The 20708-nt window shown below is 57.9% G+C and overlaps 1 protein-coding gene across 2 annotated transcripts in view; it reads left to right on the top strand.

Annotated features, from left to right (window-relative positions):
• Positions 1-20708, top strand: part of BCR (BCR activator of RhoGEF and GTPase) — a 101755-nt gene that overhangs the window by 30986 nt on the left and 50061 nt on the right. For both annotated transcript variants that reach the window (XM_079943312.1, XM_079943313.1), the window contains exon 2: positions 20060-20226. In XM_079943312.1, the coding sequence (XP_079799438.1) occupies positions 20060-20226 (167 nt within the window). The remainder of the gene's footprint in view (positions 1-20059; positions 20227-20708) is intronic.

Genomic DNA, 20708 nt, shown 5'->3' with positions numbered 1-20708 from the left:
GCCTCAGCTCTTGACCTGAAACTTGAAACTGTCATGTGGGAATTACCACCTCCAGTGATAATCCCAGTTGTCATTGTGGTGTGACAGCCTGCTCAAGCCCCATGGCTCAGTCCGCAGTCAGCCAGGCTCCTGTCCTGCTGCCCTGGCCCGTGGCAGGAAATGGGACTGGTCATGCTGCCCGCAGTGGGCACAGCTGCCAGACACCCACTTAGGGCTCCAACTGGCCATCCACAGGCCACCAGGAGAGCAGGTTCCCGTGGGGCCTGGGGTATTGGTTCTGAACACCTCCTGGGGAAGACGAGTCCTCCAGAGAGACTCGATCCGCAGACAGGGCAGCAGGGACCACCACGCAGCTGGAGGCCCTGGGCCCGTCAGGTATAGATCCACTAGGAAGAGGCCCTTCCCTCAAGAATTGTGTGATCCAGGGAGGACAAGGCATCCGGAAGGGCTCCCAGGGCTACCTGACACCAGCTCTGAGCCTGGCGCTTCTCCCAGAAATACCCATGTGGTAGAACGCCAGCTCGGCTCAGCCAGATCACCCCGCCCGGCACGCACACCGCAGGCCAGCAATTCCTGCGGGTACCATTAAAGGCGCAGAATCTGAGCTCGGGCTTCCCGAGTGGCCTGAAGAAAACAAGCCCGACCCCTGGGCCCCAGTCCACTGCCTCAGGTCACTGACCTGACGTCTCTGTCCTTCCAGACCGGGCACCGCCATCCCCCTGCACAGGAACACAGCGGAGACCAATCAGGTCACACGCCCATGCAGCGCATGGCACACAGCAGGCACCCAACAGGGGTCAGTCCCCTTTCCATCACCATGAAGGAGCCCGACTGCTTATTCCCAGGGCTCTGCCCACAAGGACCCTCCCCACATAACACGCTTTCTAAAGCGTTTCTGAGACTCAGAATTAGTCCCAGCCACGCAGGTGTATGTCTCCAGGTCTCGCCTTACTCCAGCCTGAGACGCTCTGCTCTTGGCTGGGGGCTGGGGAATGTCACCCAGGGCAATCAGACGGTGGAGTTGGTCTATCTGGACGGCTGGACTCGAGCCAGCAGCTCCCTCCCACCCCTTCCAGAGAGGCCGCTTGCATTAGCACTGCAGCGGCAGTGCAGACAAGCCTCCCCTGGCCTGCTAGCTACTCAGCCACGGTGCATCCTGGGGAGGAGACAGCCGTGCCCCGAGCCACATGGAACCGAATGGCGGAGCTCAAGGAACCTGTGTGGTGGGATCAGTCTTTCTCTGGGGGGCATTAAAGCCTGGCAGGCACCTGGGCTGGCCTGTGCCCAGCGAAGTGTCACATGAGAGGCCTCAGAGCGGGGGTGACAAGCCAGCCTCTAGCCGCTATGCCCTTCAGCCCTGGGGAGTCAGCCCCCACGGGTGCAGCCCCTTGGCCTTCAGGGGGGAAGGCACTCTGAGATGCCCCCCTGAAAAATCTGACCCCCTCACCCACCAAGGGCCACTCCCCCAGGTTCTTTCTCCCACCCACCGTGCATGAGCCCCTTCGACTCTACCTGCTTCACAACCTGTGTCCAGATACTAGAACGCTCCTTACACACTCATCTGACTCCTGTCCCTCCTCAGACCACTGACCATCGGGACACGGGGGCTATTTGTGGAGGCGCTATCCCCCACCCCACTCACTCACCAGCCCAGGGCCAGATCAAAAGAAACAAACCACACCCACACGTAACCACCAGCCCACGGGGGTGCTGGGCCCACAAGGCAACAGACTGATAAGACAACGGGGTACAAGTGCCATCCACCTTGTGCAAGAGCCTGGCTGTGTGCTAGTCTCCGCAGAAGTGCTCGCACAGATCCCCCCCCACCACCACCACCCCTCCCCAGTTGATGGCCACCGGAGGACCCGGCTGGGTTTCAGGACATCTGAGGGGTGAGGGGCTGGGCTCACTTCTGAATCACAAAAACTGGAAGTGATTTTTTGGGTTAGTGACAAAGGGAGAGCTTCCAGCATCTGCCCGGGGACCCCACGTGTCCATGGTCCAGGCTGGCACACCTTGCACAGCAGGCGAGGTCACCGTGCTTCCTGGGGACCCAGAGGGGAAGCGCTGACGGGGAGGGGGCGCACCGCCCACCACTTGCACACGCAGAGCCAGCACCTGACACGCAGCACCCAACGCAGCCTCGTGGGTTGGGAAAGGGGAAGAAAAGCCGCGATGGTGTCTTCTCTGTTTCCAAACAAGAACAGCCTGTCAGCACCGGGCAGGGAACTGCCAGCGCCAGGAGGGGGCCGGTGGGGGCGGCGTGGAAACATCTGCACGGGCTGCTCCGTGCGCATTTCAAGAATCAAGCATCCAAGCGGGAGCTGGGGTGCACGCGGGCCCTCGGGATCCTCCAACGCAGACACTGCTTGAGGACGTCAGGAGCCTGGGAGACCACGACAGGTGCAGAGGAGCCCCACGGGAGATTTCCCACCAGATCCTGAGCGTCCGGAAAGATTCTTCTCTCTGAGGCTCTGGACCAAGTCCAGGCTGAAACCCTCTGAGCAGATCTCTGTCCCTCCACGTTCTCCCCTTCCTTGCAGAGAAGTGTCTGTGTGCCTGAGTGTGTGCATGTGCATCTGTGTGCGTTCATATGTGTGCACATGTGTGAGGCACGTGCACCCACCAAAGGGAGCCTAACCCAGCTTCTCAGACCAGCAGCTCCCACTGTGGTCACCAAACTGACACAGGACAGAAGCCCCTTGGTCTGGCCCCCGACGTGGGACCTCGTTAAGGAAGCCTCCCCACATCCTTACAGCATAGTAGCAATTGTGTCCCCCTCCTTGACCATCTCCCCTCAAGGCTGAGGGGCCACATGTGCCCACAGGCACATCATGTGGGCTCGCTGACTAGCCACAGGGACACAGCTGATGAGCGACCTCCAACCTGGCCAGGCCCCGTTTGCCCCAAGGCACCAACCTTTCCAGGTGGCAGGGTGGCCACCTCCATGCTGGTTGGCTCCGGGCAGAACTCAACGTGCAGAGGAGAGCAGAACTTGGCTCCAGCCCAGCCCCACTACTGCCCAGCTGGGTGACCTTGGCAATTTACTGTGTCTCTCTGGGCCCCTGGCTTCTCATCAATAAAAAGAGGATTCAGCTGGTCCTCTGGCCTCCCGTCCTGAGGGAGAGGTGCTGGGCAATGCTCTTGGCAAGGCAGCATCCTGGAAGGTGCCTGCCCAGGGGCCTTTGGGGCCTGGGTGCTCAGCCCAGCTGGGCCAGGACTCAAGATCAGCACAGTGTCCTTGCCCGAGCACTGGGTCTCAAGGCTTCCAAGTGCTGGAGAGCAACATAAAATTTAGGGGCTCACGCTGAGGTCTGAGTTAATAGGTGGAGAGCAAGTCCCTGGGAGGGGAGGCTGGAGAAGATGGACAGGGTGGCATGCAGGGGATGAACAGCCTTCGGACCGGCTGAGGGCGCCCCAGGGAGCAGGCAGGCAAGGCAGGGCCACAGGGGGAACCGGAAAGGGCTGAGGGAGAGGGTGGCAGACCCCAATGACTTACTCTTCTGGGACTTCCCTCCCCCACCTGCCGTTCTAGCCTGGTGTCCCATCCTCCTTCTGAAAACGGGGCAAAAATGTGGGAATGGGCATGGGTGGGGGCATAGCTCAAGGGCCCACGTGCTGCATGGGCCCGGCCAGATGGGGCAGGTGGCTAGAGTATCCGGGCAAGAACGCATGGTGCGTTCCTACTGGATTCCAGGCCTGCTCTTTACGGCAGCGGGCGGTGGCGGGGAGAGCACAGCCAGCTCAGCCTCCCTCCAAGTGCACTGCCCGGCCCTCTAGGGAAATCGTGTCGGATGCAAAGCCCCTCCTTCCCAAGGCACCTACCACGTGCCAGGCTGTTACAGACCTTACTGCAAATGCCGGCATAGCCCTACAGATTCCTCAAATCACTCCCATCTGACGATGGGAAAACAGATACAGAGAGGAACGATCACCACCTGACACCCTCTGCCCCTCCAGATGGTCCCGGACACTGTGTTCTCTGCTCCACCCATGGCCCCCACCACAGAGAAGCAGGAACCCCATACCACGGGGGGCACATGCCACAGAGGACCGCTATGCGTCCGGGACAACTGCAGGGGTGGGTGACAGCTGGCCGTGAGGCTGCTGGGAAGGCAGGGCTGGCTCGTAGGACAACTTCTGGCATCCCTCGGCCCCAGGAATCCCCATACTGGCAAAGGTCTCCATGCACAGGTGGCCTGAAGCCTTTCTCCCCCCTGGAAATGTGGGCAGGAACTTTAACATGCAGCTGTGGCCACCCTGTGAGGACCTCTGAGTCAGGCCTCGGAAATCCACAGAGGGTCCTGCAGCAGGGCAGGGATGGGCCCAACCAGGGCATGCGGCCGAGGAAACCAGGGAGGCAGAGAGGGGCTCCCAGCATCACAAGCTGGACACCATCCTGGTTGTTAGGGACACGGGGCTCCCCCGAGGGCTGGCCTGAATCTGCAGTGCAAGTGTCAGCTGGGCCAGGCTCAGGGGTTTCAGGAGGGGCTGCAGGAGAGCTCCCGGGAGCTCAATCCAGGGAGTACCTCCACACACAAAGGAGGAGAGTCAAAGGCAGAAGTGTGAACTCCCAGTTCCAGGGGAGGTGGAGAAAGCGCACCAGCCTTCCCACTCGCCCCAGCTAAAATGTGTGGACGAATCACATGAAATAGCTGTCCGGGGCTCTGAAAGGCAGATGGGGACAGGAGGACGGGGTAGGAATCTCAGGACTTGAGGGACGTCCTGCAGTGACTTCTTTGTAGCTGTTGTTTGCTTTTTTAAAAACTTTCTTTTTTTTCTTTTTTTAAATTGTATTTATTTATTTATGGCTGTGTTGGGTCTTCGTTTCTGTGCGAGGGCTTTCGCTAGTTGCGGCAAGTGGGGGCCACTCTTCATCGCGGTGCGCGGGCCTCTCACTATCGCGGCCTCTCGTTGCGGAGCACAGGCTCCAGACGCGCAGGCTCAGTAGTTGTGGCTCACGGGCCCAGTTGCTCCGCGGCATGTGGGATCCTCCCAGACCAAGGCTCGAACCCGTGTCCCCTGCATTGGCAGGCAGATTCTCAACCACTGCGCCACGAGGGAAGCCCAAAACTTTATTTCTTTTAGAGCAGTTTTAGGTTCACTGCACTTTGAAAGGAAGGTCCAGAGATTTCCCATATGCCCCCTGCCCCCACTCAGGCACAGCTGCCACCATATCAACGCCCCCTCCCCCCACCAGAGTGGGACATTTGTTACCATTGATGACCAGAGTCTGGGTTCCTCTCAATGGAACCTGCTGGGACCCCCACCCCCACGCCCATGCCCATAACCTCTCCAGGGCTGACAAGGCCACCCTGGGGCTGGCCTGACAGAGGCTCAGCACAGCAGGCACCAGGACCTCGTGAGATGGTCCTGCCTCCCGGGAGATTTCTTCAGTTCAAGAACCATCCCAGAAAAGAAACCTCCAGTAACTCAGGGCCTTGGACGTTCTCAGGGGCTCTGTGCTGCTGGGATCTGATCAGCCAACGATTTGTGGCAGGGGGTTCTGGGGGGAGAGAGCTGCTGAATCAGAGAGGGGGAAAGGTTTTCTTCCGGGGGCCAGTGAGGCCAATGCCGGTCACCAGGCATATGGTTCATCCTCCCCAGAGCCCTCCCCAGATGGGAATTTCTCACAGTCCCCTGACAGCTTTTCCGTGTTTAACCATGCTTGCAGTCAAGATGTTCTTCCTTCTGGCCCCCAGCAGCTCAAACGCCGGCTATTCCCCTTTCTCTCCGTGAGGCTGGACCACAGGGCAACACGCCCCGGCGGCTCCCTCCTCACCTCTGTGGTCAGGGGAGCTACACGGCTGGGCCTTGCCGGGGCTGAGCGCAGCGACAGCGCCTCCTGCCACCGGGCACACGGTGCAGAGTGGAGAATGCCGACAGCAAGCGGCACGTTTAGTCCAAGGCTGCAGGCCGTCCAAAGCCACATCTTCACCTGCTTTCTTCAAGGCTCTGCTTTATACTCTTGCAACTACTCAGTGTGTTCGGGCAGCTCAGGGTTGGCGTGGTTTTGGCTTTGAGGGGACTTTTGCAAGCTCAAGGTGAAGCTGTGTTCACAGCAGGCAGCTCCCTGTCACGGAAGCATGTACACAGCCGCCTCCAGATTACCACCGGCGGCCGATCCTGGGCCTGGTCCCCAAGCCAAGTTTAACATGAGTTCCACCCAGACCTAGATCTCATGACCCAGTTTTTCTGGCCCCTTTCAGGTGGAAATGAGGGGGCTGGCATTTCCATATTAAACCTATTTTAAAAGATAAAACTGCTGAGAAGAGACTGTCTTTACATAGAGCCATTATTCTGGGGCCTCTCCACCTCTGCTTTTTATCCTAAACCAGGGGTCAGCTACCTTGTTTCTGCAAAGAGCCAGCTAGTAAACATTTTCAGCTTTGCAAGCCATGTGGCATCTGTCACAACTACTCAACCTCGTCATCACAGCACGAACGCAGCTGTATGTCTTGCAGAGACCAATGAGCGTGCTGTGTTCCAGTAAAACTGTATTTACGAAAGCGAGCCGTGGGCTGGATTGAGCCATAGTTTGCTGACCCCGGCCCTAGTAACCGGGAGAAGTCCCCACCACCTTCCTCTCCTCAGTTTCATAACCTGGCTGTTTCTTGCCATCACCGTAGACCTAGAAATTTGTTACGCAGCTTGGGAGACTCTTCCTTCAGCTCTGCCAAGAACCCATCAGCACAGGTGACACACCGTAAGACAAAAAGAATGTATTAGCTCCCTTCACATACAGCAGAGGTAAAACACACACGCACACCACTCACACTCACTCTTATAGAAGAATGACTTTGGGCCCTGTGGGAAGAATATTTCTAAAGGGAAAACTCATCAGTCATGGCAGAAAGTGTGAGCCAGAATCTTGATTCATATAGAACAGAGATTGTGCTGGAAAACAGCGCGGGACACTTGTAGGAAATGAATCACTTATGGAGCCTAAGGAGGAGGTTTGCAGGGTTTCTCGGGAGACGCCCCACCCTGCCCCTCCCAGAGGAGGGGCTCCCACTGCACCAGGGCCTCCAAGTCCCAAGGAAGGAGAGCAGGATGTGGGCCAGGGAGCTTGCCAGGCTGGGTGGAGCGTGTGTTTTTGTAGGTTTTATTTGCCTGTTTTCAGAAGGACTGAGGCAGCTCTCAGAAATTAAACTGTGAAATAAGACCATGGGAAGAAAACAAAAATGAAGGTCCAAAGAGTGTTTGAGGTCCCTGGGGTGCATGAACTGTGCCAACTGGCCCCCAAGCTTCCTGATGGCAGAGGCCAGAAAGGTAGATGAGCCTTGGGTAATGGCTGCCCTCAGAGGGGGGAGCTGGAGCTCAGGAAGACTGGGGGCCAGCAGTCACTCACTGTGGACTCCTTAGGCCTACGGTTCTCCCCCACCCCCTTATCTGCTGGAGCAGGTGATGCCAGAGGTTGAAAATGAGGGCCAAGCCCTGGGTCACCCTGGCCTCCTCCAGACCCACAGGGATTTCCCCCAAATCAAAGCCCTGATCAGCCTCCAGCACAGACTGGGCAGGAGGGCACTCAGCCCACACCCTCCGAGTCCCTGGGTGTGAGAACCCCAAGCAGGGGCCCCGCAGTCTGGTCTCCGGCCGGCCATCTTTGCTTTGACAGAGCCCACGCCCTGCACCTGGCCAGCCTGCCGTCGGTGGGGTCAGAGAAGCAGGGTGGGGTCCACCGAGTGAGTGATCCTGGAGCTGCACAGAGAGGAAGCCCCCCAATAATCACCACCTGAGCTGCTCTGGGCTCCGGTGATGCCTTTGGTCCAGGTCCCCCATGGCCAGAGTCCCCTGTGTGTACGTGGAAGGGGGCAGCCAAGGCACAACCCCAAACTGCTGCTTTCACTGCTTCACACACGTCTCGGGGGAGCTGACCTCAGTTCCACTCCAGACACACTTGGGCACATCCTCCCCGCAGCAGCTGGGCCAGCTGCCCCAGTGCCGGCTCTGCAGTGAGGTCTCCGAGACTGTTCCCGCATCGTGGTGCCAAGAGGACCAGAGAGCACTCGGCTCCAGGCTCCTCCCCACCTCCCCCCACACTCCCGCTCTGGGCTCATTGGGGGCTGCTCTGCCCAGGTCCGGGAGGGAGTCCCTCCTGCCCTGATGAGCGAAGGGGCTCCGGGCAGACACGGCACCACAGCAGGCGGCAGGTGGGGAGTGGGCTCTCCTCTCGGCCTCTGCCCTCCCCTGCTCACAGGTGCCTCAGAGTTCGGGACCTCTGACCCTCCCGGAGGCAGAGGTGGAAGCTGAGCTCTGTAAGAAACGGTGTCTACCCCGGGCGCTGCCAGCAGCCGGCCCCACCTGGACCCTGGTGCTGCAGGCAAGTCACCCTGAATGTCCCCTTGTCCAGTCTGCTGAGAGCTCTAAGAACAGTTAAGTCAACAGCACAAATGCCACCTCTGAGGCAGCCCTCCGGACAGGAGAGCCCTGGGGCCAGAGGTGTGTCCCTGGGCAGCAAGAGTGACCACGTGGTGCGGCTGGTGCCGAGGGACCCGCGCCCACGCCATCTTCCTGTTGTGGAGTCGGTGCCTACATGCACCACTTCAGCACCAGCTTCCTTTGAACCGCGTGGAAAGGAGAGATAAACGGGCCCTCCGGGCCGGTGGCCGAGATAAGGGTACTCTGGTCACTCCCCCTGAGCTGCTCGTGGGGCTGGGCGCCAGGGCCTCTGCCTGTGGGAAAGGCAGGGCCAGGCCTCGCTTGGCGGACAGGGGAGGAAGAGGGGGTGAGCCCAGGGCTCGTGCTGCAGGAGGAGAGGGCGAGAGTGCCCGGTCCTCTCTGTGTGGGGAGGTGGGTGGAACAGGTGCAGAGTCAGGGCCTAGAAACAAAATGCGGAATCTCAAGGCCAGGGCCGCAGCCCCCTGTGCACTGAGAGGGTGGAGGTGTGCCGAGCCCTGCTTGGTTTGTAGACAGCTGCCCTCCTGTTCACGGGGCGTTCTCTCTGTGTGCCAGTCTGTCTCCAAATTTCCCCTTTTTGCAAGGACACGATTATGTTGTGATTGTGCCCAACCTTAATGACCTCATTTCAACTTGGTAAAGGCCCTGTCTCCGGAGAAGGTCACACTCTGATGTAATGGGGTTAGGACTTAAGCATATGAATCTGGGGGACACAGTGCAACCCGTAACACTGCCGTTCTTTTGTTTGTTTGTTTGTTTCTTAAATCTCCAAACCTGGCAGATCATTTGTGTGTGTGTGTGTGTGTGTGTGTGTGTTAAAATATACACGACGTAAAATTTACCACCTTAACCATCTTTTAGTGTATAGTTCAGTGGGTTAAGTACCTTCACGTTGTTGTACAGCCGTCACCACCATCCATCTCCAGAACTTTTTCACCTTCCCAAACAGAAATTCTGTCCTTATTAAATAGTCACTCCCCACCCCCCTTCCCCCAGCCCCCCGGCACCACCATTCCACTTTGTGGCTCTGTGAATTTACCTGACCTGGGTACCTCACAGGTCGTGGACTGATTGTCATGGACTGATGTCCCCCTGAAGTTCATCTGTTGAAGCCCTAACCCCCAATGGTAGCTACACTCACTGTGTCCACGAACATGCAACCAGACAGGGCCGGATGAGGACTCAGCCAGAGCCCATCCATCTGCGCACCAGGAAGAGAGCTCGCCCTAGAACCAACCCAGCTGGCGCCCCATCTCACACTTCAGCTCCCAGAACTGGGAGAAAATAAGTTTTTGTTGTTTAAGCCACTCAGTCTGTGGGATCTTGTTATGGCAGCCTGAGCAAACCGATGTCTCCAGACCAGTGGACCCTATAGCATCTGTCCTTTGTGACTGGCTTATTTCACTTACATAGTGTCCTCAAGGCTCATCCGTGCCCGTCACGTAGAGCAGAACTTCCTTCCTTTCTAAGACTGAGTGATGTTCCATTATGTCGCTGGACCGCATTTGGCTCATCCATTCCTCTGCCAGTGGACACGTGGGTTGACCCCACCTTTCAGCCATTGCGAATGATGCTGCTGTGAACACGGTGTACACGTACCTCCTTTCTGGACCCTCCCCAGGCTTCCTGCAGGAGGGGCAGTGCCGAGGTGGAAGTGGGGAAGGTGGGTCCTCCTGCCGGTGGCTGGGCCCTGGGCTGGGCTCTGTGTGGTGTCCCCCAGGTAGGGAGCCCTTCCCTCCTGCCATCTTTTCTTTCCTACCCTCCGTGTTTCCTCTTTGGAGTGGGAATGGGCTGGGGGAGGAGGGCATAGCCATGCAGTGACCGTGACCTGGCTCCTGGCCGGGCACCTGGGCCAGCAAGGAGGGACCATGCTGATGGCTTCCCCTCCACTCCTAGACCACGGTCCTGTGCCTGGCGCTGCCCTCTTGCAGGTGCCATCCTGCTGCCTTCACCACTGCGCTCCTCCCACCTCCTTCCCTGAGGTCTGTTCCTCCCCTCCGTCCAAGCCCCTCGGTCTGGCCCTGTCTGTTGTGTGTCCATGTCTTGCTGTCTGATCCCACTGAAGCTGGGCCCTCTACCGGTTCACCTGGAGTGACCGTCACAGAAGCCTGCGGCCGGTCCCTCCTCCAGCGCCACACCCAGACATCCTGCCAGTGTCGCTAGCCCCCGGGCCCCACTCTTGCTGCAGACCTTCGAGGCCCCTGATTCCTCCTAAATGAAGCCCGAGTCCTCGGCCCACAGCTCACAGCTTCCCCAGGAGGACTGCTGCCGCCTCTCCTCTAGTTCCCGCACGTCACCTTCCCAGCCTCCCGCATGCGGGACCCTGGAGGCCCCGACCCCCTCCAGCGTCTCTGCTGGCTGAAGGCCCAGTCCTTCTGTCTCATACGGACCTCACCTCCGTAAAGCCCTTCTGGATCCCGCGGGTCGGCCGTCTCTTCCAGGCCATGGGCTATGTCTGTGTCAGTGTCCTGTGGCTGCCATAACAGATTATCACACACTGTGGCTTAAACAACAAGTGTGTGTGCTCTCCGGTCCTGGAGGCAGAAGTAAGTCCAACTTACTTGGTGAAGTAAGCTTCACTTTACTAAGTGAAGCTGGGGCCGGGCCGTGTACAGCTCTGGTGGCCCCACGGACTCCTTGGCTTGTGGCCACATCATTCCAGCCTCTGCCCCCATCCTCACACGGCCTCCTCTTCTGTCCTTCCTGCCTCGCGTTCTGGGGGAACTAGCGTCTGCCCCCTCACTCCATGGTCACTTCCTCGGGGAAACGGTCTCTGCTGCCCGCCTGAGGGTCCAGCTGCCCCTCATCGGTGGCCTTGCCATGATGCATGTGTCACGTGACTCCTGGGGGCAGGGGCTGGGTCTGTGGTGCCCGCCATTGCATGCCTGGCACCGTGCCCAGCATGAGTCAGGGGTGCCCTACGTCTTGGTTGAGTATCGGGTGCTCAGTACATACATTAGTTTGATTGTCTGAGGCCAAACTGCCGCCATGGTCACAGAGTCAGGCTGTGCAGAGTAACAGTCACATCATCTTGGCCTGAGGGCTGCAGCTCCCTGCAGCTGGTGCTGCAGCCTCCGCCCGCCCCTCCCAGCACCAGCTGGCTCCGGCCCAGGCCCAGAGCATAAGTGATCTTTCCCTTCCCGAGGATCTGGGAGCAAAAGGCTCAGGTGGGTCCTTGGAGACAGAAGAGAGTCCTTTGCTAATGTTCTAGATGCTGATTGGGGAGGGTCCTCGTCTGCCCACACTGGGGGCACTCGGGCTTTAGTGCTGAAAGTCCTGGGCAGAGTTGACCTTCAGGCAATTCAAGCTCCACCCAGCTGGAGCCCAAACCCTGGGTGGGAGGGGCCGTGGGAGCTGTCGGCCCATCACCCCAAGAGCTCAGCCTGGGCACCTGGGGCTGCCTGGAGAGGAGCTCAGGCCCCTCCCGACTGCATTTTCCGGCCTGTTGTGGGGACTTAACCAGCCTCAGGGCCTTCTGTGTGGCACGCGCTAGTCTGAATTGTGAGCTCCCCCTGCCCGGGCAGCTGGGACTTGCCACACTGGCCTGGTGATGTCATTGTTGGGGTGGCAGCATGAAGGCTGAGAGGTCCTGGTTCCTGGGGTGCCCTCTCTGCCCCTCCTTCTCCCACAGAACCACGGGCTCTGACGGCAGGCTCTCGCCAGGATGCAGCGGCTGACTGGATGGGGGATGTCTCGATGGAAAGGATTTTGACCCACGTGGTGTAGTTGCAGGAAGGGACAGCTGCCAGCCTGACGGTGGAGGAGAAAACAGAAGAACCACCCAGATATCTCAGAAAGCGCGGCAGCCTCTCACTGCCCGTGGGTGGCCTGGGGTTACAGTGCCAGGCCGTACTGACCTCTGTCCGGAACGATGCTCCGGGTCTTCAGGAAATGGCTGGATTATGTTCTGAGGTCCCTGTTTAAGAGAGAAAATCAGGTCCGTTTTGTTCTGTTTTATATTGTTGAGATGAAATTATACAACAGAAAACTAAACATTTTCAAGTGAACCACTCACTGGCACTTAGTTTATTCACAATGTTGTGCGACCACTGCCTCTATCTAGTTCGCAAACATTTTCTTTTTTTTTAAAATATTTATTTATTTATTTTTTGGCTGCGCCAGGTCTTAGTTGCGGCATGCAGGATCTAGTTCCCCAACCAGGGATCAAACCTGGGCCCCCTGCATTGGGAGTGCAGAGTCTTACCCACTGGACCAGCAGGGAAGTCCCCCCAAACCTTTTCACCATCCCAAAAGGAAGCCCCGTACTCGTTAGGTACCTGCCTTCTGTCTCTCTGGATGTGCCTCTTCTGGCCATTTCATATAAATGGGATCAGGCAGTAAGTGGGGGTCTCTGGGGGCTGCCTTCTTGGCATAATGTTTGGGAGATTCATCCATGCTGTAGCCTGTGTAAATACTTCCTTCCTTTCTAAGGCTGAGTAATATTCCCTTGTATGGATAGACCACTTTGGTATATCGATGTACTTATCCATTCATCAGTTTTTTTGTTTTATTTTATTGGAGTATAGTTGACTTACAATGTTGTGTTAGCTTCAGGTGTATAGCAAAATGATTCAGTTGTACGTGTACATACATTCTTTTTTAAATTATTTTCTCATATAGATTATCACAGAATATTGAGTAGAGTTCCCTGTGATATACAGTAGGTCCTTGTCGGTTATCTGTCTTACATATAGTGGTGTGTGTGTTCACCCTTAGGCTTCTGATTTATCCCTCCCGATCCATTCGTCAGTTGAGGGATAGTTGCATTGTTTTAACCTTTTGACTGTTTTGAAATATTGCAAAAGAGAGTGCTCTTTGAACATTCTGGTACAAGTTTTGGTTTGAATACCTGTTTTCATCTCTTTGAGTTACATACCTCAGGAGGGTAATTGCTGAGTCATACGGTTATCAGTTCGGCTTTTTAAAAATGTCTTCACTTTGAAATGTGTTTGGAAGGTGACCGAACTGGGCAGGTCACACGGCGGACCTGGGTGTAGTTTTTCTCTCGGAGACTCAGTTTTCCTGTCTGAAAAATGGGCATCTGGAAGTTCCTGCCCCCTAAGGGGATGGGGGGGGATTCAAGATGATGTGGGTGGGTGGCCAGCCCTGTGCCTGGCCCAGAGGCTGTGCCGGGCAAAGGTCAGCAGGTATTTGGCAAAAATACCCACTTGCTACATCAAAGATTTGAGGGGTTTTCACTGTTTGGGGAACTTACTTCCCTGTAGCACGACAGACATCCTCTGACTGTACCCAAGTTCTGCTACAAATAAAGGAGCCAGCCTTGGACACGGAGCCCCAGGACCAGTGGCCCGTCCCACAGATGGAATCTGCTCTCAGCACACAGGGCAGCAGGAGGAGGAGGGCTCAAAGCTCAGGATGAGTGTGGGGTCCAGAGTCAGCTGTGTCTCGTGGAGCCTGTGGGCCCTTTGGTGAGACCTGGACGTCCCTCCCTGCCCAGTTTTCTGAGCCTCTCCCAGAGGGGCGATGCCTACCTGGCAGGACCCCCCGCAAGGATGTGAGCTGCTATCTGTGAAAGTACCCAACACTGCACCACCAGCACCACTGTGCTGCTGCCCTGGGACCGGGAAGGGGTGTGGGACCGGGAGAGGAGGGCAGGAGCCGGGAAGGGGGCTTCTGCAGACACCATGCGATGTGGTGAGGGCTCCAGGGCTGCCTCACGCTGCAGCTGACCGAGACGCAGGAAGGAAGCCAGTATTTGATCTGCTTTTAACTCTGTAAATAAATACAGCCCAGCCCTCTGCTGGCAGTGTCAACGGGGATGGAGACCACCCGCTGCCAGGGTCTTCCTGTCACCCCGCCCGAGTTCCCGGTGCCCCTTTTCCTGTTCTGTCTTCTATTTTTTTCTTTGGCCGCGCCACGCAGCTTGTAGGATCTTAGTTCCCAGATCGAACCCGTGCCCCCTGCAGTGGAAGCACGGAGTCTTAAGCGCTGGACCGACAGGGAAGTCGCCTGTTGTGTCCTCTTGACCCCATGTGTATTTATCAGCGAGCCACTCCCTGCTCCCCAGGCCTCTCTCCTCCGTCCCTTGTCTGTTTTGGGCAGGGAGGGCTGAGAGCTGTAACCTTTGCTCCTCCTGAGGGCCTGCTCCAGACTCATGGGGTGGGGAGGGCACGTTGACCTGAGGGGTGGGACGGGGCTGGGATCTCGCAGCAGCAAGGTAGCCGAGGTGGGAACTGGGGACCCTCCAGGCACCTCCGGTCCGGGAGGACCCCCCTGCTTGGCTGCCCCCAGGAGGTGAGCAGCCAGAGGTCCGGGCACACGTTTCATGGGAGTCCTGCAGCGGGGGTCCCGCAGGGCCCAGCAGAGGCCTCGGAGGGGGTCTTGCTCCCTGAGGTGCAAAAGCAGAAATGAGGAGGGGCGTGTCGAGGCTCCTGGGGGCCCTGTGAGGGGCTGAGGGACTGAGGCTGGTCCGGGGGCAGGTGGCGCTTTCCGGGCTGGTGTGGCGTGGCTCTGCCAGGGCAGGGAGGACAGCGTCGGGGGGCTGCAGGCACGGATCTGCGATGGGCCAGGTCCTCCTCTGACCTCAGGAGCCCGGCTGGCAGGGATCTCATCCATCCTGGCTGGGGAGAATGCAGGTGGACAGGGAAGAGGCCTGGGAAGGGGTGTGTGAACTCAGAGGAGAAGGGTGGTTCGGACCCGGCGTGGCGTGCGGCTCTGCCAGGTTGACGGGTGGGCAGCGTGATGGCAGGGGCTGCCCTTGAGGCTGCATTTACAGAGAAAGCCCAGGCTTCCCTATCGTCTTTATTGCTCAACCGTACACAGGTGGGAGGGTGTCCTGGAGCCTACGGCCATCACCCAGACCTCTCTCAGGGAGCACACCCTTGGAAGTTTCAGTTCTATGCTTATTTTGTGCTTATTTTAGGTGTGATTGCCGAAGGGCTGCTAGAGATTAAGGGAAGCTGCCCTCGTTTGCTCCCCCGGTACTGGCACCTCACCATTGCCACTGGCGGGAGGGGCTTAGGAACGTGTCATGTACGTAACATAAAGTGGACCACTTTAATCATTATAAGTGTGCCGTTCAGCGGCATTAAGTACGCTCACGTTGTTGTGCAGCCATCCCCACCGTCCGTCTCCAGGACTCTTTTCATCTTCCTGAACCAAACTCTGTCCCCATTAAAAAGTAACTCCATTCTCTTCTACCCCCAGCCCCTGGTAACCACCATTCCACGTTCTGTGTCTATGAATTTGACTGTTTAGGGACCTCATATAAGTGCAGTCATAGAGTAAATTTGTCTTTCTGTGACCGGCCCGTTTCACTTAACATGGCATCCTCAGGGTTCATCCACGTTGCAAGCAAGCAGATATCGGAATGTCCTTCCTTTCTAAGGACGAGTGCTATTCCATTGTGTGGATATATGGATAGACCACATTTTGTTTATCTGTCACCCATCGATGGCTCTTGTGAACAGTGCTGCTGTGAACTGGGGTGTGCAAATATCTGTTCGTGTCCCTGCTTTCAATTCCTTTGAGTACATACCCAGAAGTGGGATTGCTAGATCATTTAGGAATTCTATGTTTAATTTTTTGAAGGATTTTTTTAAACCAGTGTTGTCCTTGAGGTGTAAGAAGGGAATGGGACCTGGGCACCGACTGGGACCCCCCCCCACCCCCGGCCGAACCGACCCTTTTCCTTCTGCTTTTTTGGAGGCGGGGTGGGGGCTGCCTTTTTTCCTTGCATTGGAGGATGGATTTTAGATTTGCAGAGTGCTTGGCTGGAGGCTGCTGAGCCAACTTGCCTGGAGAGGAGGTTTCAGATTTCACTGTGCAAACCTTTTTCCACACTAAGCGGGGAGCTGTGACTCAGCCTCGCTGCCCCCTCCCCTCCCTCCCCTCCCCCTCCCTCCCCTCCCCTCCCCCTCCCTCCCCTCCCTCTCCTCCCTCCCTCCCCTCCCCTCCCCTCCCCTCCCCTCCCCTCCCTCCCTCCCCTCCCCCTCCCTCCCTCCCTCCCCCTCCCTCCCCTCCCCTCCCCCTCCCTCCCCCCTCCCCTCCCTCCCACCTCCCTCCCCTCCCCCTCCCTCCCCCCTCCCTCCCCTCCCCTCCCCCTCCCTCCCCCCTCCCCTCCCTCCCACCTCCCTCCCCTCCCCTCCCTCCCACCTCCCTCCCCTCCCCCTCCCTCCCCCTCCCTCCCCTCCCCTCCCCCCTCCCTCCCTTTCCCCCTTCCCCTCTGGCTCTGAGTTGGGTTGAGCCTCCTTCATCTCACTGAGCCTCTAGAAGCCATGGGATCCCAGGCCCATGCCCGCTTCTTTCCTGTGTTTGGCTTCAGCCTTGGGCAGAGCTTTACAGGAAGTGCCTGGCCTCAGCGGCCACCGTGTCACCAGGTGGCCAGGCCCAGAGAGATTTTCCTGCTGGGTGTTGCTGGCAGAGGAGGGGAGAGCAAGGCCTCTCTCTCACTTTGCTCTGGTTCTGGGGAGACAGTGGCTTTCCAAATCCCCAAAGAATGCACCTTGTGCTCAAGAGGAGGGGGACCCCTGTGGTGTGGGGACCTCAGGTATGAACACCCTCCCACAGGGTGAGAGGAAGGCAGGTCCCTGTGTGCTGGTTAGAAGTGGGAAGAGGCAAACTGAGGGCTTTCTTCCTGCCCATCGCACTTGCATCGGAGCAGTCTTGGGGGGTCAGTGAAATGAGGGGTGCTGAGTCCAGATGAGCTGGACAGTAGACTGAGCCCTCAGGTGGGATGCAGGAGGGGTGGCCAGCCATCCAGAACTCAGGCTTAAAAGCATCAGTTCCTCAGACGTCGGTTTGGGGAGGTGTGTGCAGAGGGAAGATGGCTGGGTTTTTAGTTGCCAGGGAGCCTCCTCACTATGCCATGGCATCTGGCTGCGAATCTGGCCCCTCAGTCTCACCTGGTGGGGGTGAAGCATCCACGTCGGAGCCTATGGTCCCCCTGGACACGGTCCAGCAGACCCTCACGGGGTGGGGGGGATGACTTGGTTTTGCACCAGGTTGTAGCCGGGATATCGTGGAACCAGCACGTGGTTTCACAAACATGAATTCTTGCAGTTTTGGGGGTGAGCCTTGGGGCCCTGAGCCTGACCCTGAAGTTCTTACTGGAGACTCAGTGTTGATTTGACCTTGGTCATGAGCTCAGCGCGGTCACGGGCCTGGAAATCAGGTGGCGTGCTCAGTGTTCTACCAGGCGATAAAGAATATGTTGACTTTTTAAGATTGTTATTTTTTATTTTATTTATTTATTTTTTATTTTATTTTATTTATTTATTTTTTTGCGGTACATGGGCCTCTCACTGTTGTGGCCTCTCCCATTGCGGAGCGCAGGCTCAGCAGCCATGGCTCACGGGCCCAGCCGCTCCGCGGCATGTGGGATCTTCTCGGACCGGGGCACGATCCCGTGTCCCCTGCATCGGCAGACGGACTCTCAACCACTGTGCCACCAGGGAAGCCCAAGATTGTTATTTTTTAAAAAACAGTTCAAAGGTTCTTAGGATATGTGGACGCTGGTAATTCTGAGCTAATGGAAAAGCCGGGCCCAGAGGAGGAGTTGGGGGCAGAGGATGGGACCTGTTGAAGGAGGTGGGGAGGGCATGGCCGGCCGCCCTAAAGAGTGACAGTGATGTTTTAGAGCTGAGGGGGAGTTCACGGGCCCAATTTTAAGTCAGCAAAATTGAGACATGGACGACTTAAGTGAACCGCACCATCTCAGGTGTGCAGCCCCCTGGACAAGACCAGAGCCTCTCGCTTCTGAGACATTCCTACCACGGCTTAGAGCTGCCCACCTGCCCCACCTGGAGGGTGAGTCCCAGGTTGCAGGGCCAGAGCAGAGAGCCCCGTGGCCCAGGGGGACCATTCAGGTTCGCGGGGAGTGAGGCTTTGGCAACTGAAGCCTTCCGCCCGTGCCCAGCTGCTGTCGGAAGCAGCTCCCGTGGTTGGCACGTTTCGAGTAGGGGTTGCTGCAATTTAGGAAAAGAAGGCCTCGTGTTTATTTTATTTAAACAAGCAAACAAACCTGTGATTCCCAGAAGGAAGTGGAAGCTGGAGTCAGACCTGTTTTGGAGGGTGGGGTATGGAACTAGGATTTTGCATTAACAGGGTTTTGTGGTTTTTAATACAGTTGACCCCTCCCCAGCTGTCCTTGGGGATCCTGAGTGAAAGCTAGTTAAGTGCCTTTGCAAATTCTCAGGAGGAGGAGGCAGAACTTGACCGTGGCCTCGGACTATCCTGCAAGGACAATACAAAACCCAAAGTCCAGGGGGTCTGTGGGTGATAACACAACGATCTTGGTAACTAAAGCCCCTATGATGGTCCGTGGATTAAGGGTCCATGGGATTAAGAGGTACCAGGGTGCCTCTGTGCGGCTCTTGGGGTCCTCCTGCTACACTCACCCCAGAACTAGCCTCTGCTGGGACCCTCCTGTGGACACACACACAGGCAGAACCCAGCCTGGCCTTTGCGGCTGGCACCTGAGTGCAGACACCAGGGACACGGGCGGATCGGCATGGCAACCAGCACAGTGCCAGGCCGGGTGGGGGTAGTGCAGGATCTCTGCCCTGGCTGTCTGCTGGGGTCCGATGGGAATCCTTTACAGCCACCAGGGCCCAGGCCACCCCGGGCATCTGACTCGGTCTGTTTTCAAAGCTCCCCAGGTGATGCTGCCCTGTAGCCAGGGCTAAGGACACCTGTTAGAAGGCATGTGACCAGCTGGGACTGGAGGTGGAGGAATGGGGTGAGGCAGAGGCGTGGGAGGGAGCTGGGACTTTGGCCGTGTGGGCGCCCGCAGCTCGGTGGCCGGTCTTAGCCTGCCATGAGCTCCTCCAGGCTGCCCACACGGAAGGAAGTGAGAACAGTCACATTTCAGGCTCTGGAAGCCCGAGAGTGGCCCTGTGCTGGGCCCTGTGCCCACCTGGCCTGGGCAGTGTTTGGTGGTGTCAGTTGTTGTAAACTGGTGACTGACCGCCCCGGAGGCCACCTGTGCTGTAGCCTTGGTCTGCTTGCAGGTGAGTCATGGTGACGTGACTTAACCCAGTTGGGATGACCTCTTGGAAATCCCGGGTGCCCTTTGGAAGGGGTCGAGAAGTGGCCCTCATGTGAGATTTGGAACAGGCTGGGCCATTGTGAGTTGATGTCCCAGTGAGGGGCTCCCCTGAATTAAAACAGTTCTGGGAACGGAGCTACCAAAGGGCCAAGGGCTTGGAAGCACGTGTGGGCTTTGTGGTTTGGCCTGGGATGGGGCTGACTGCCGTCAGGTGCCTGTAGGAAGGTGTTAGCTCTATAACTAGGTACCCCCAAATAGGGAGCCTGCTGTAGCATAAGCCACTCTCTGTGCTCACAGGGACACTCGGCTGGGAGAGGCCTGCATCCTGTTTCCTGGCCCTGCACCTAGGTCAGCAGGATCAGGTCGGATCCCACAAAGGGAAAAGAATGTCCCTGACGGCAAGACACTAGCGTTTGGGGTCCACCTTTCAGGGCCCCCTCCCGCTGCCCCACAGCTGTCGAAAGCCCAGCCTCGTGTCGCCTGACCAGGGGGCTGCTGCTTCGTCCCCTCCTCGCGCTGCCGTCTTTGGGTGCCGTCAGTTGTGAAGGTGAGGTCAGCCTACCTGAGGCCCCTGTTCCACGCCTGTAGGTGACTGGTGGGGCGTGGAGCCCCTCTCCTGGCTCTAACACAGGCTGCTTCTCTGCAACATAGATGCACCATTCGGGACGCCGCCGGGGTACGGCTGTGCCACGGACCGGGCCGAGGAGCAGCGCCGGCACCAGGACGGGCTGCCCTACATGGATGACTCACCCTCCTCCTCGCCCCACCTCGGCAGCAAGGGCAGGGGCAGCCGGGATGCACCGGAGTCCACCAAAGTGGTGAGTCCCGGGGTGGGAGGGCGGGTGCCAGCAGTAGCAAGTGGGTGATGGGACAGCCAACAGTCGGAAGTCAGTCACTAAAGCCCTTATTCCCCCATCTGGTGCGTGGGGACCGCCTGCCGGGAGCATGAGCTGGGGGGTCGTGGGGCTCTGTCGGTGGGGCATGGACGAGGCAGGCAACCGTGCTGAGGCCCAGAACTCGGCTGCCGTCTAAAGCAGCGGAAACTGGGGTGGTGGCCCCAGCAGGGTGCCGAGCAGGGTGGTGTCCACACCCAGAGCACTGGCCCCTTTTTGCCAGAGGAGATGCTGACGTGACTCATCCACTTTCCAGGGTCTTTCTCCTGAGGTCTCATTGTCATTAATGGTCCCGCCATCACCTCCACTCTACAGATGGAGAACTGAGGCCCCGAGGTCCATGGCGAGTGCAGGCCGGCGCATCCTGCAGGTGCCTGTCTCGTGGACACACGGCTGGGGTGGTGGCG

This window comes from Stenella coeruleoalba, assembly GCF_951394435.1.
Source record: "Stenella coeruleoalba genome assembly, chromosome: 14".
Classification (NCBI taxonomy): Eukaryota; Metazoa; Chordata; class Mammalia; order Artiodactyla; family Delphinidae; genus Stenella; species Stenella coeruleoalba.
The sequence above is the reverse complement of the archived record's forward strand: the minus strand, read 5'-3'. Positions and strand labels throughout refer to the sequence as shown.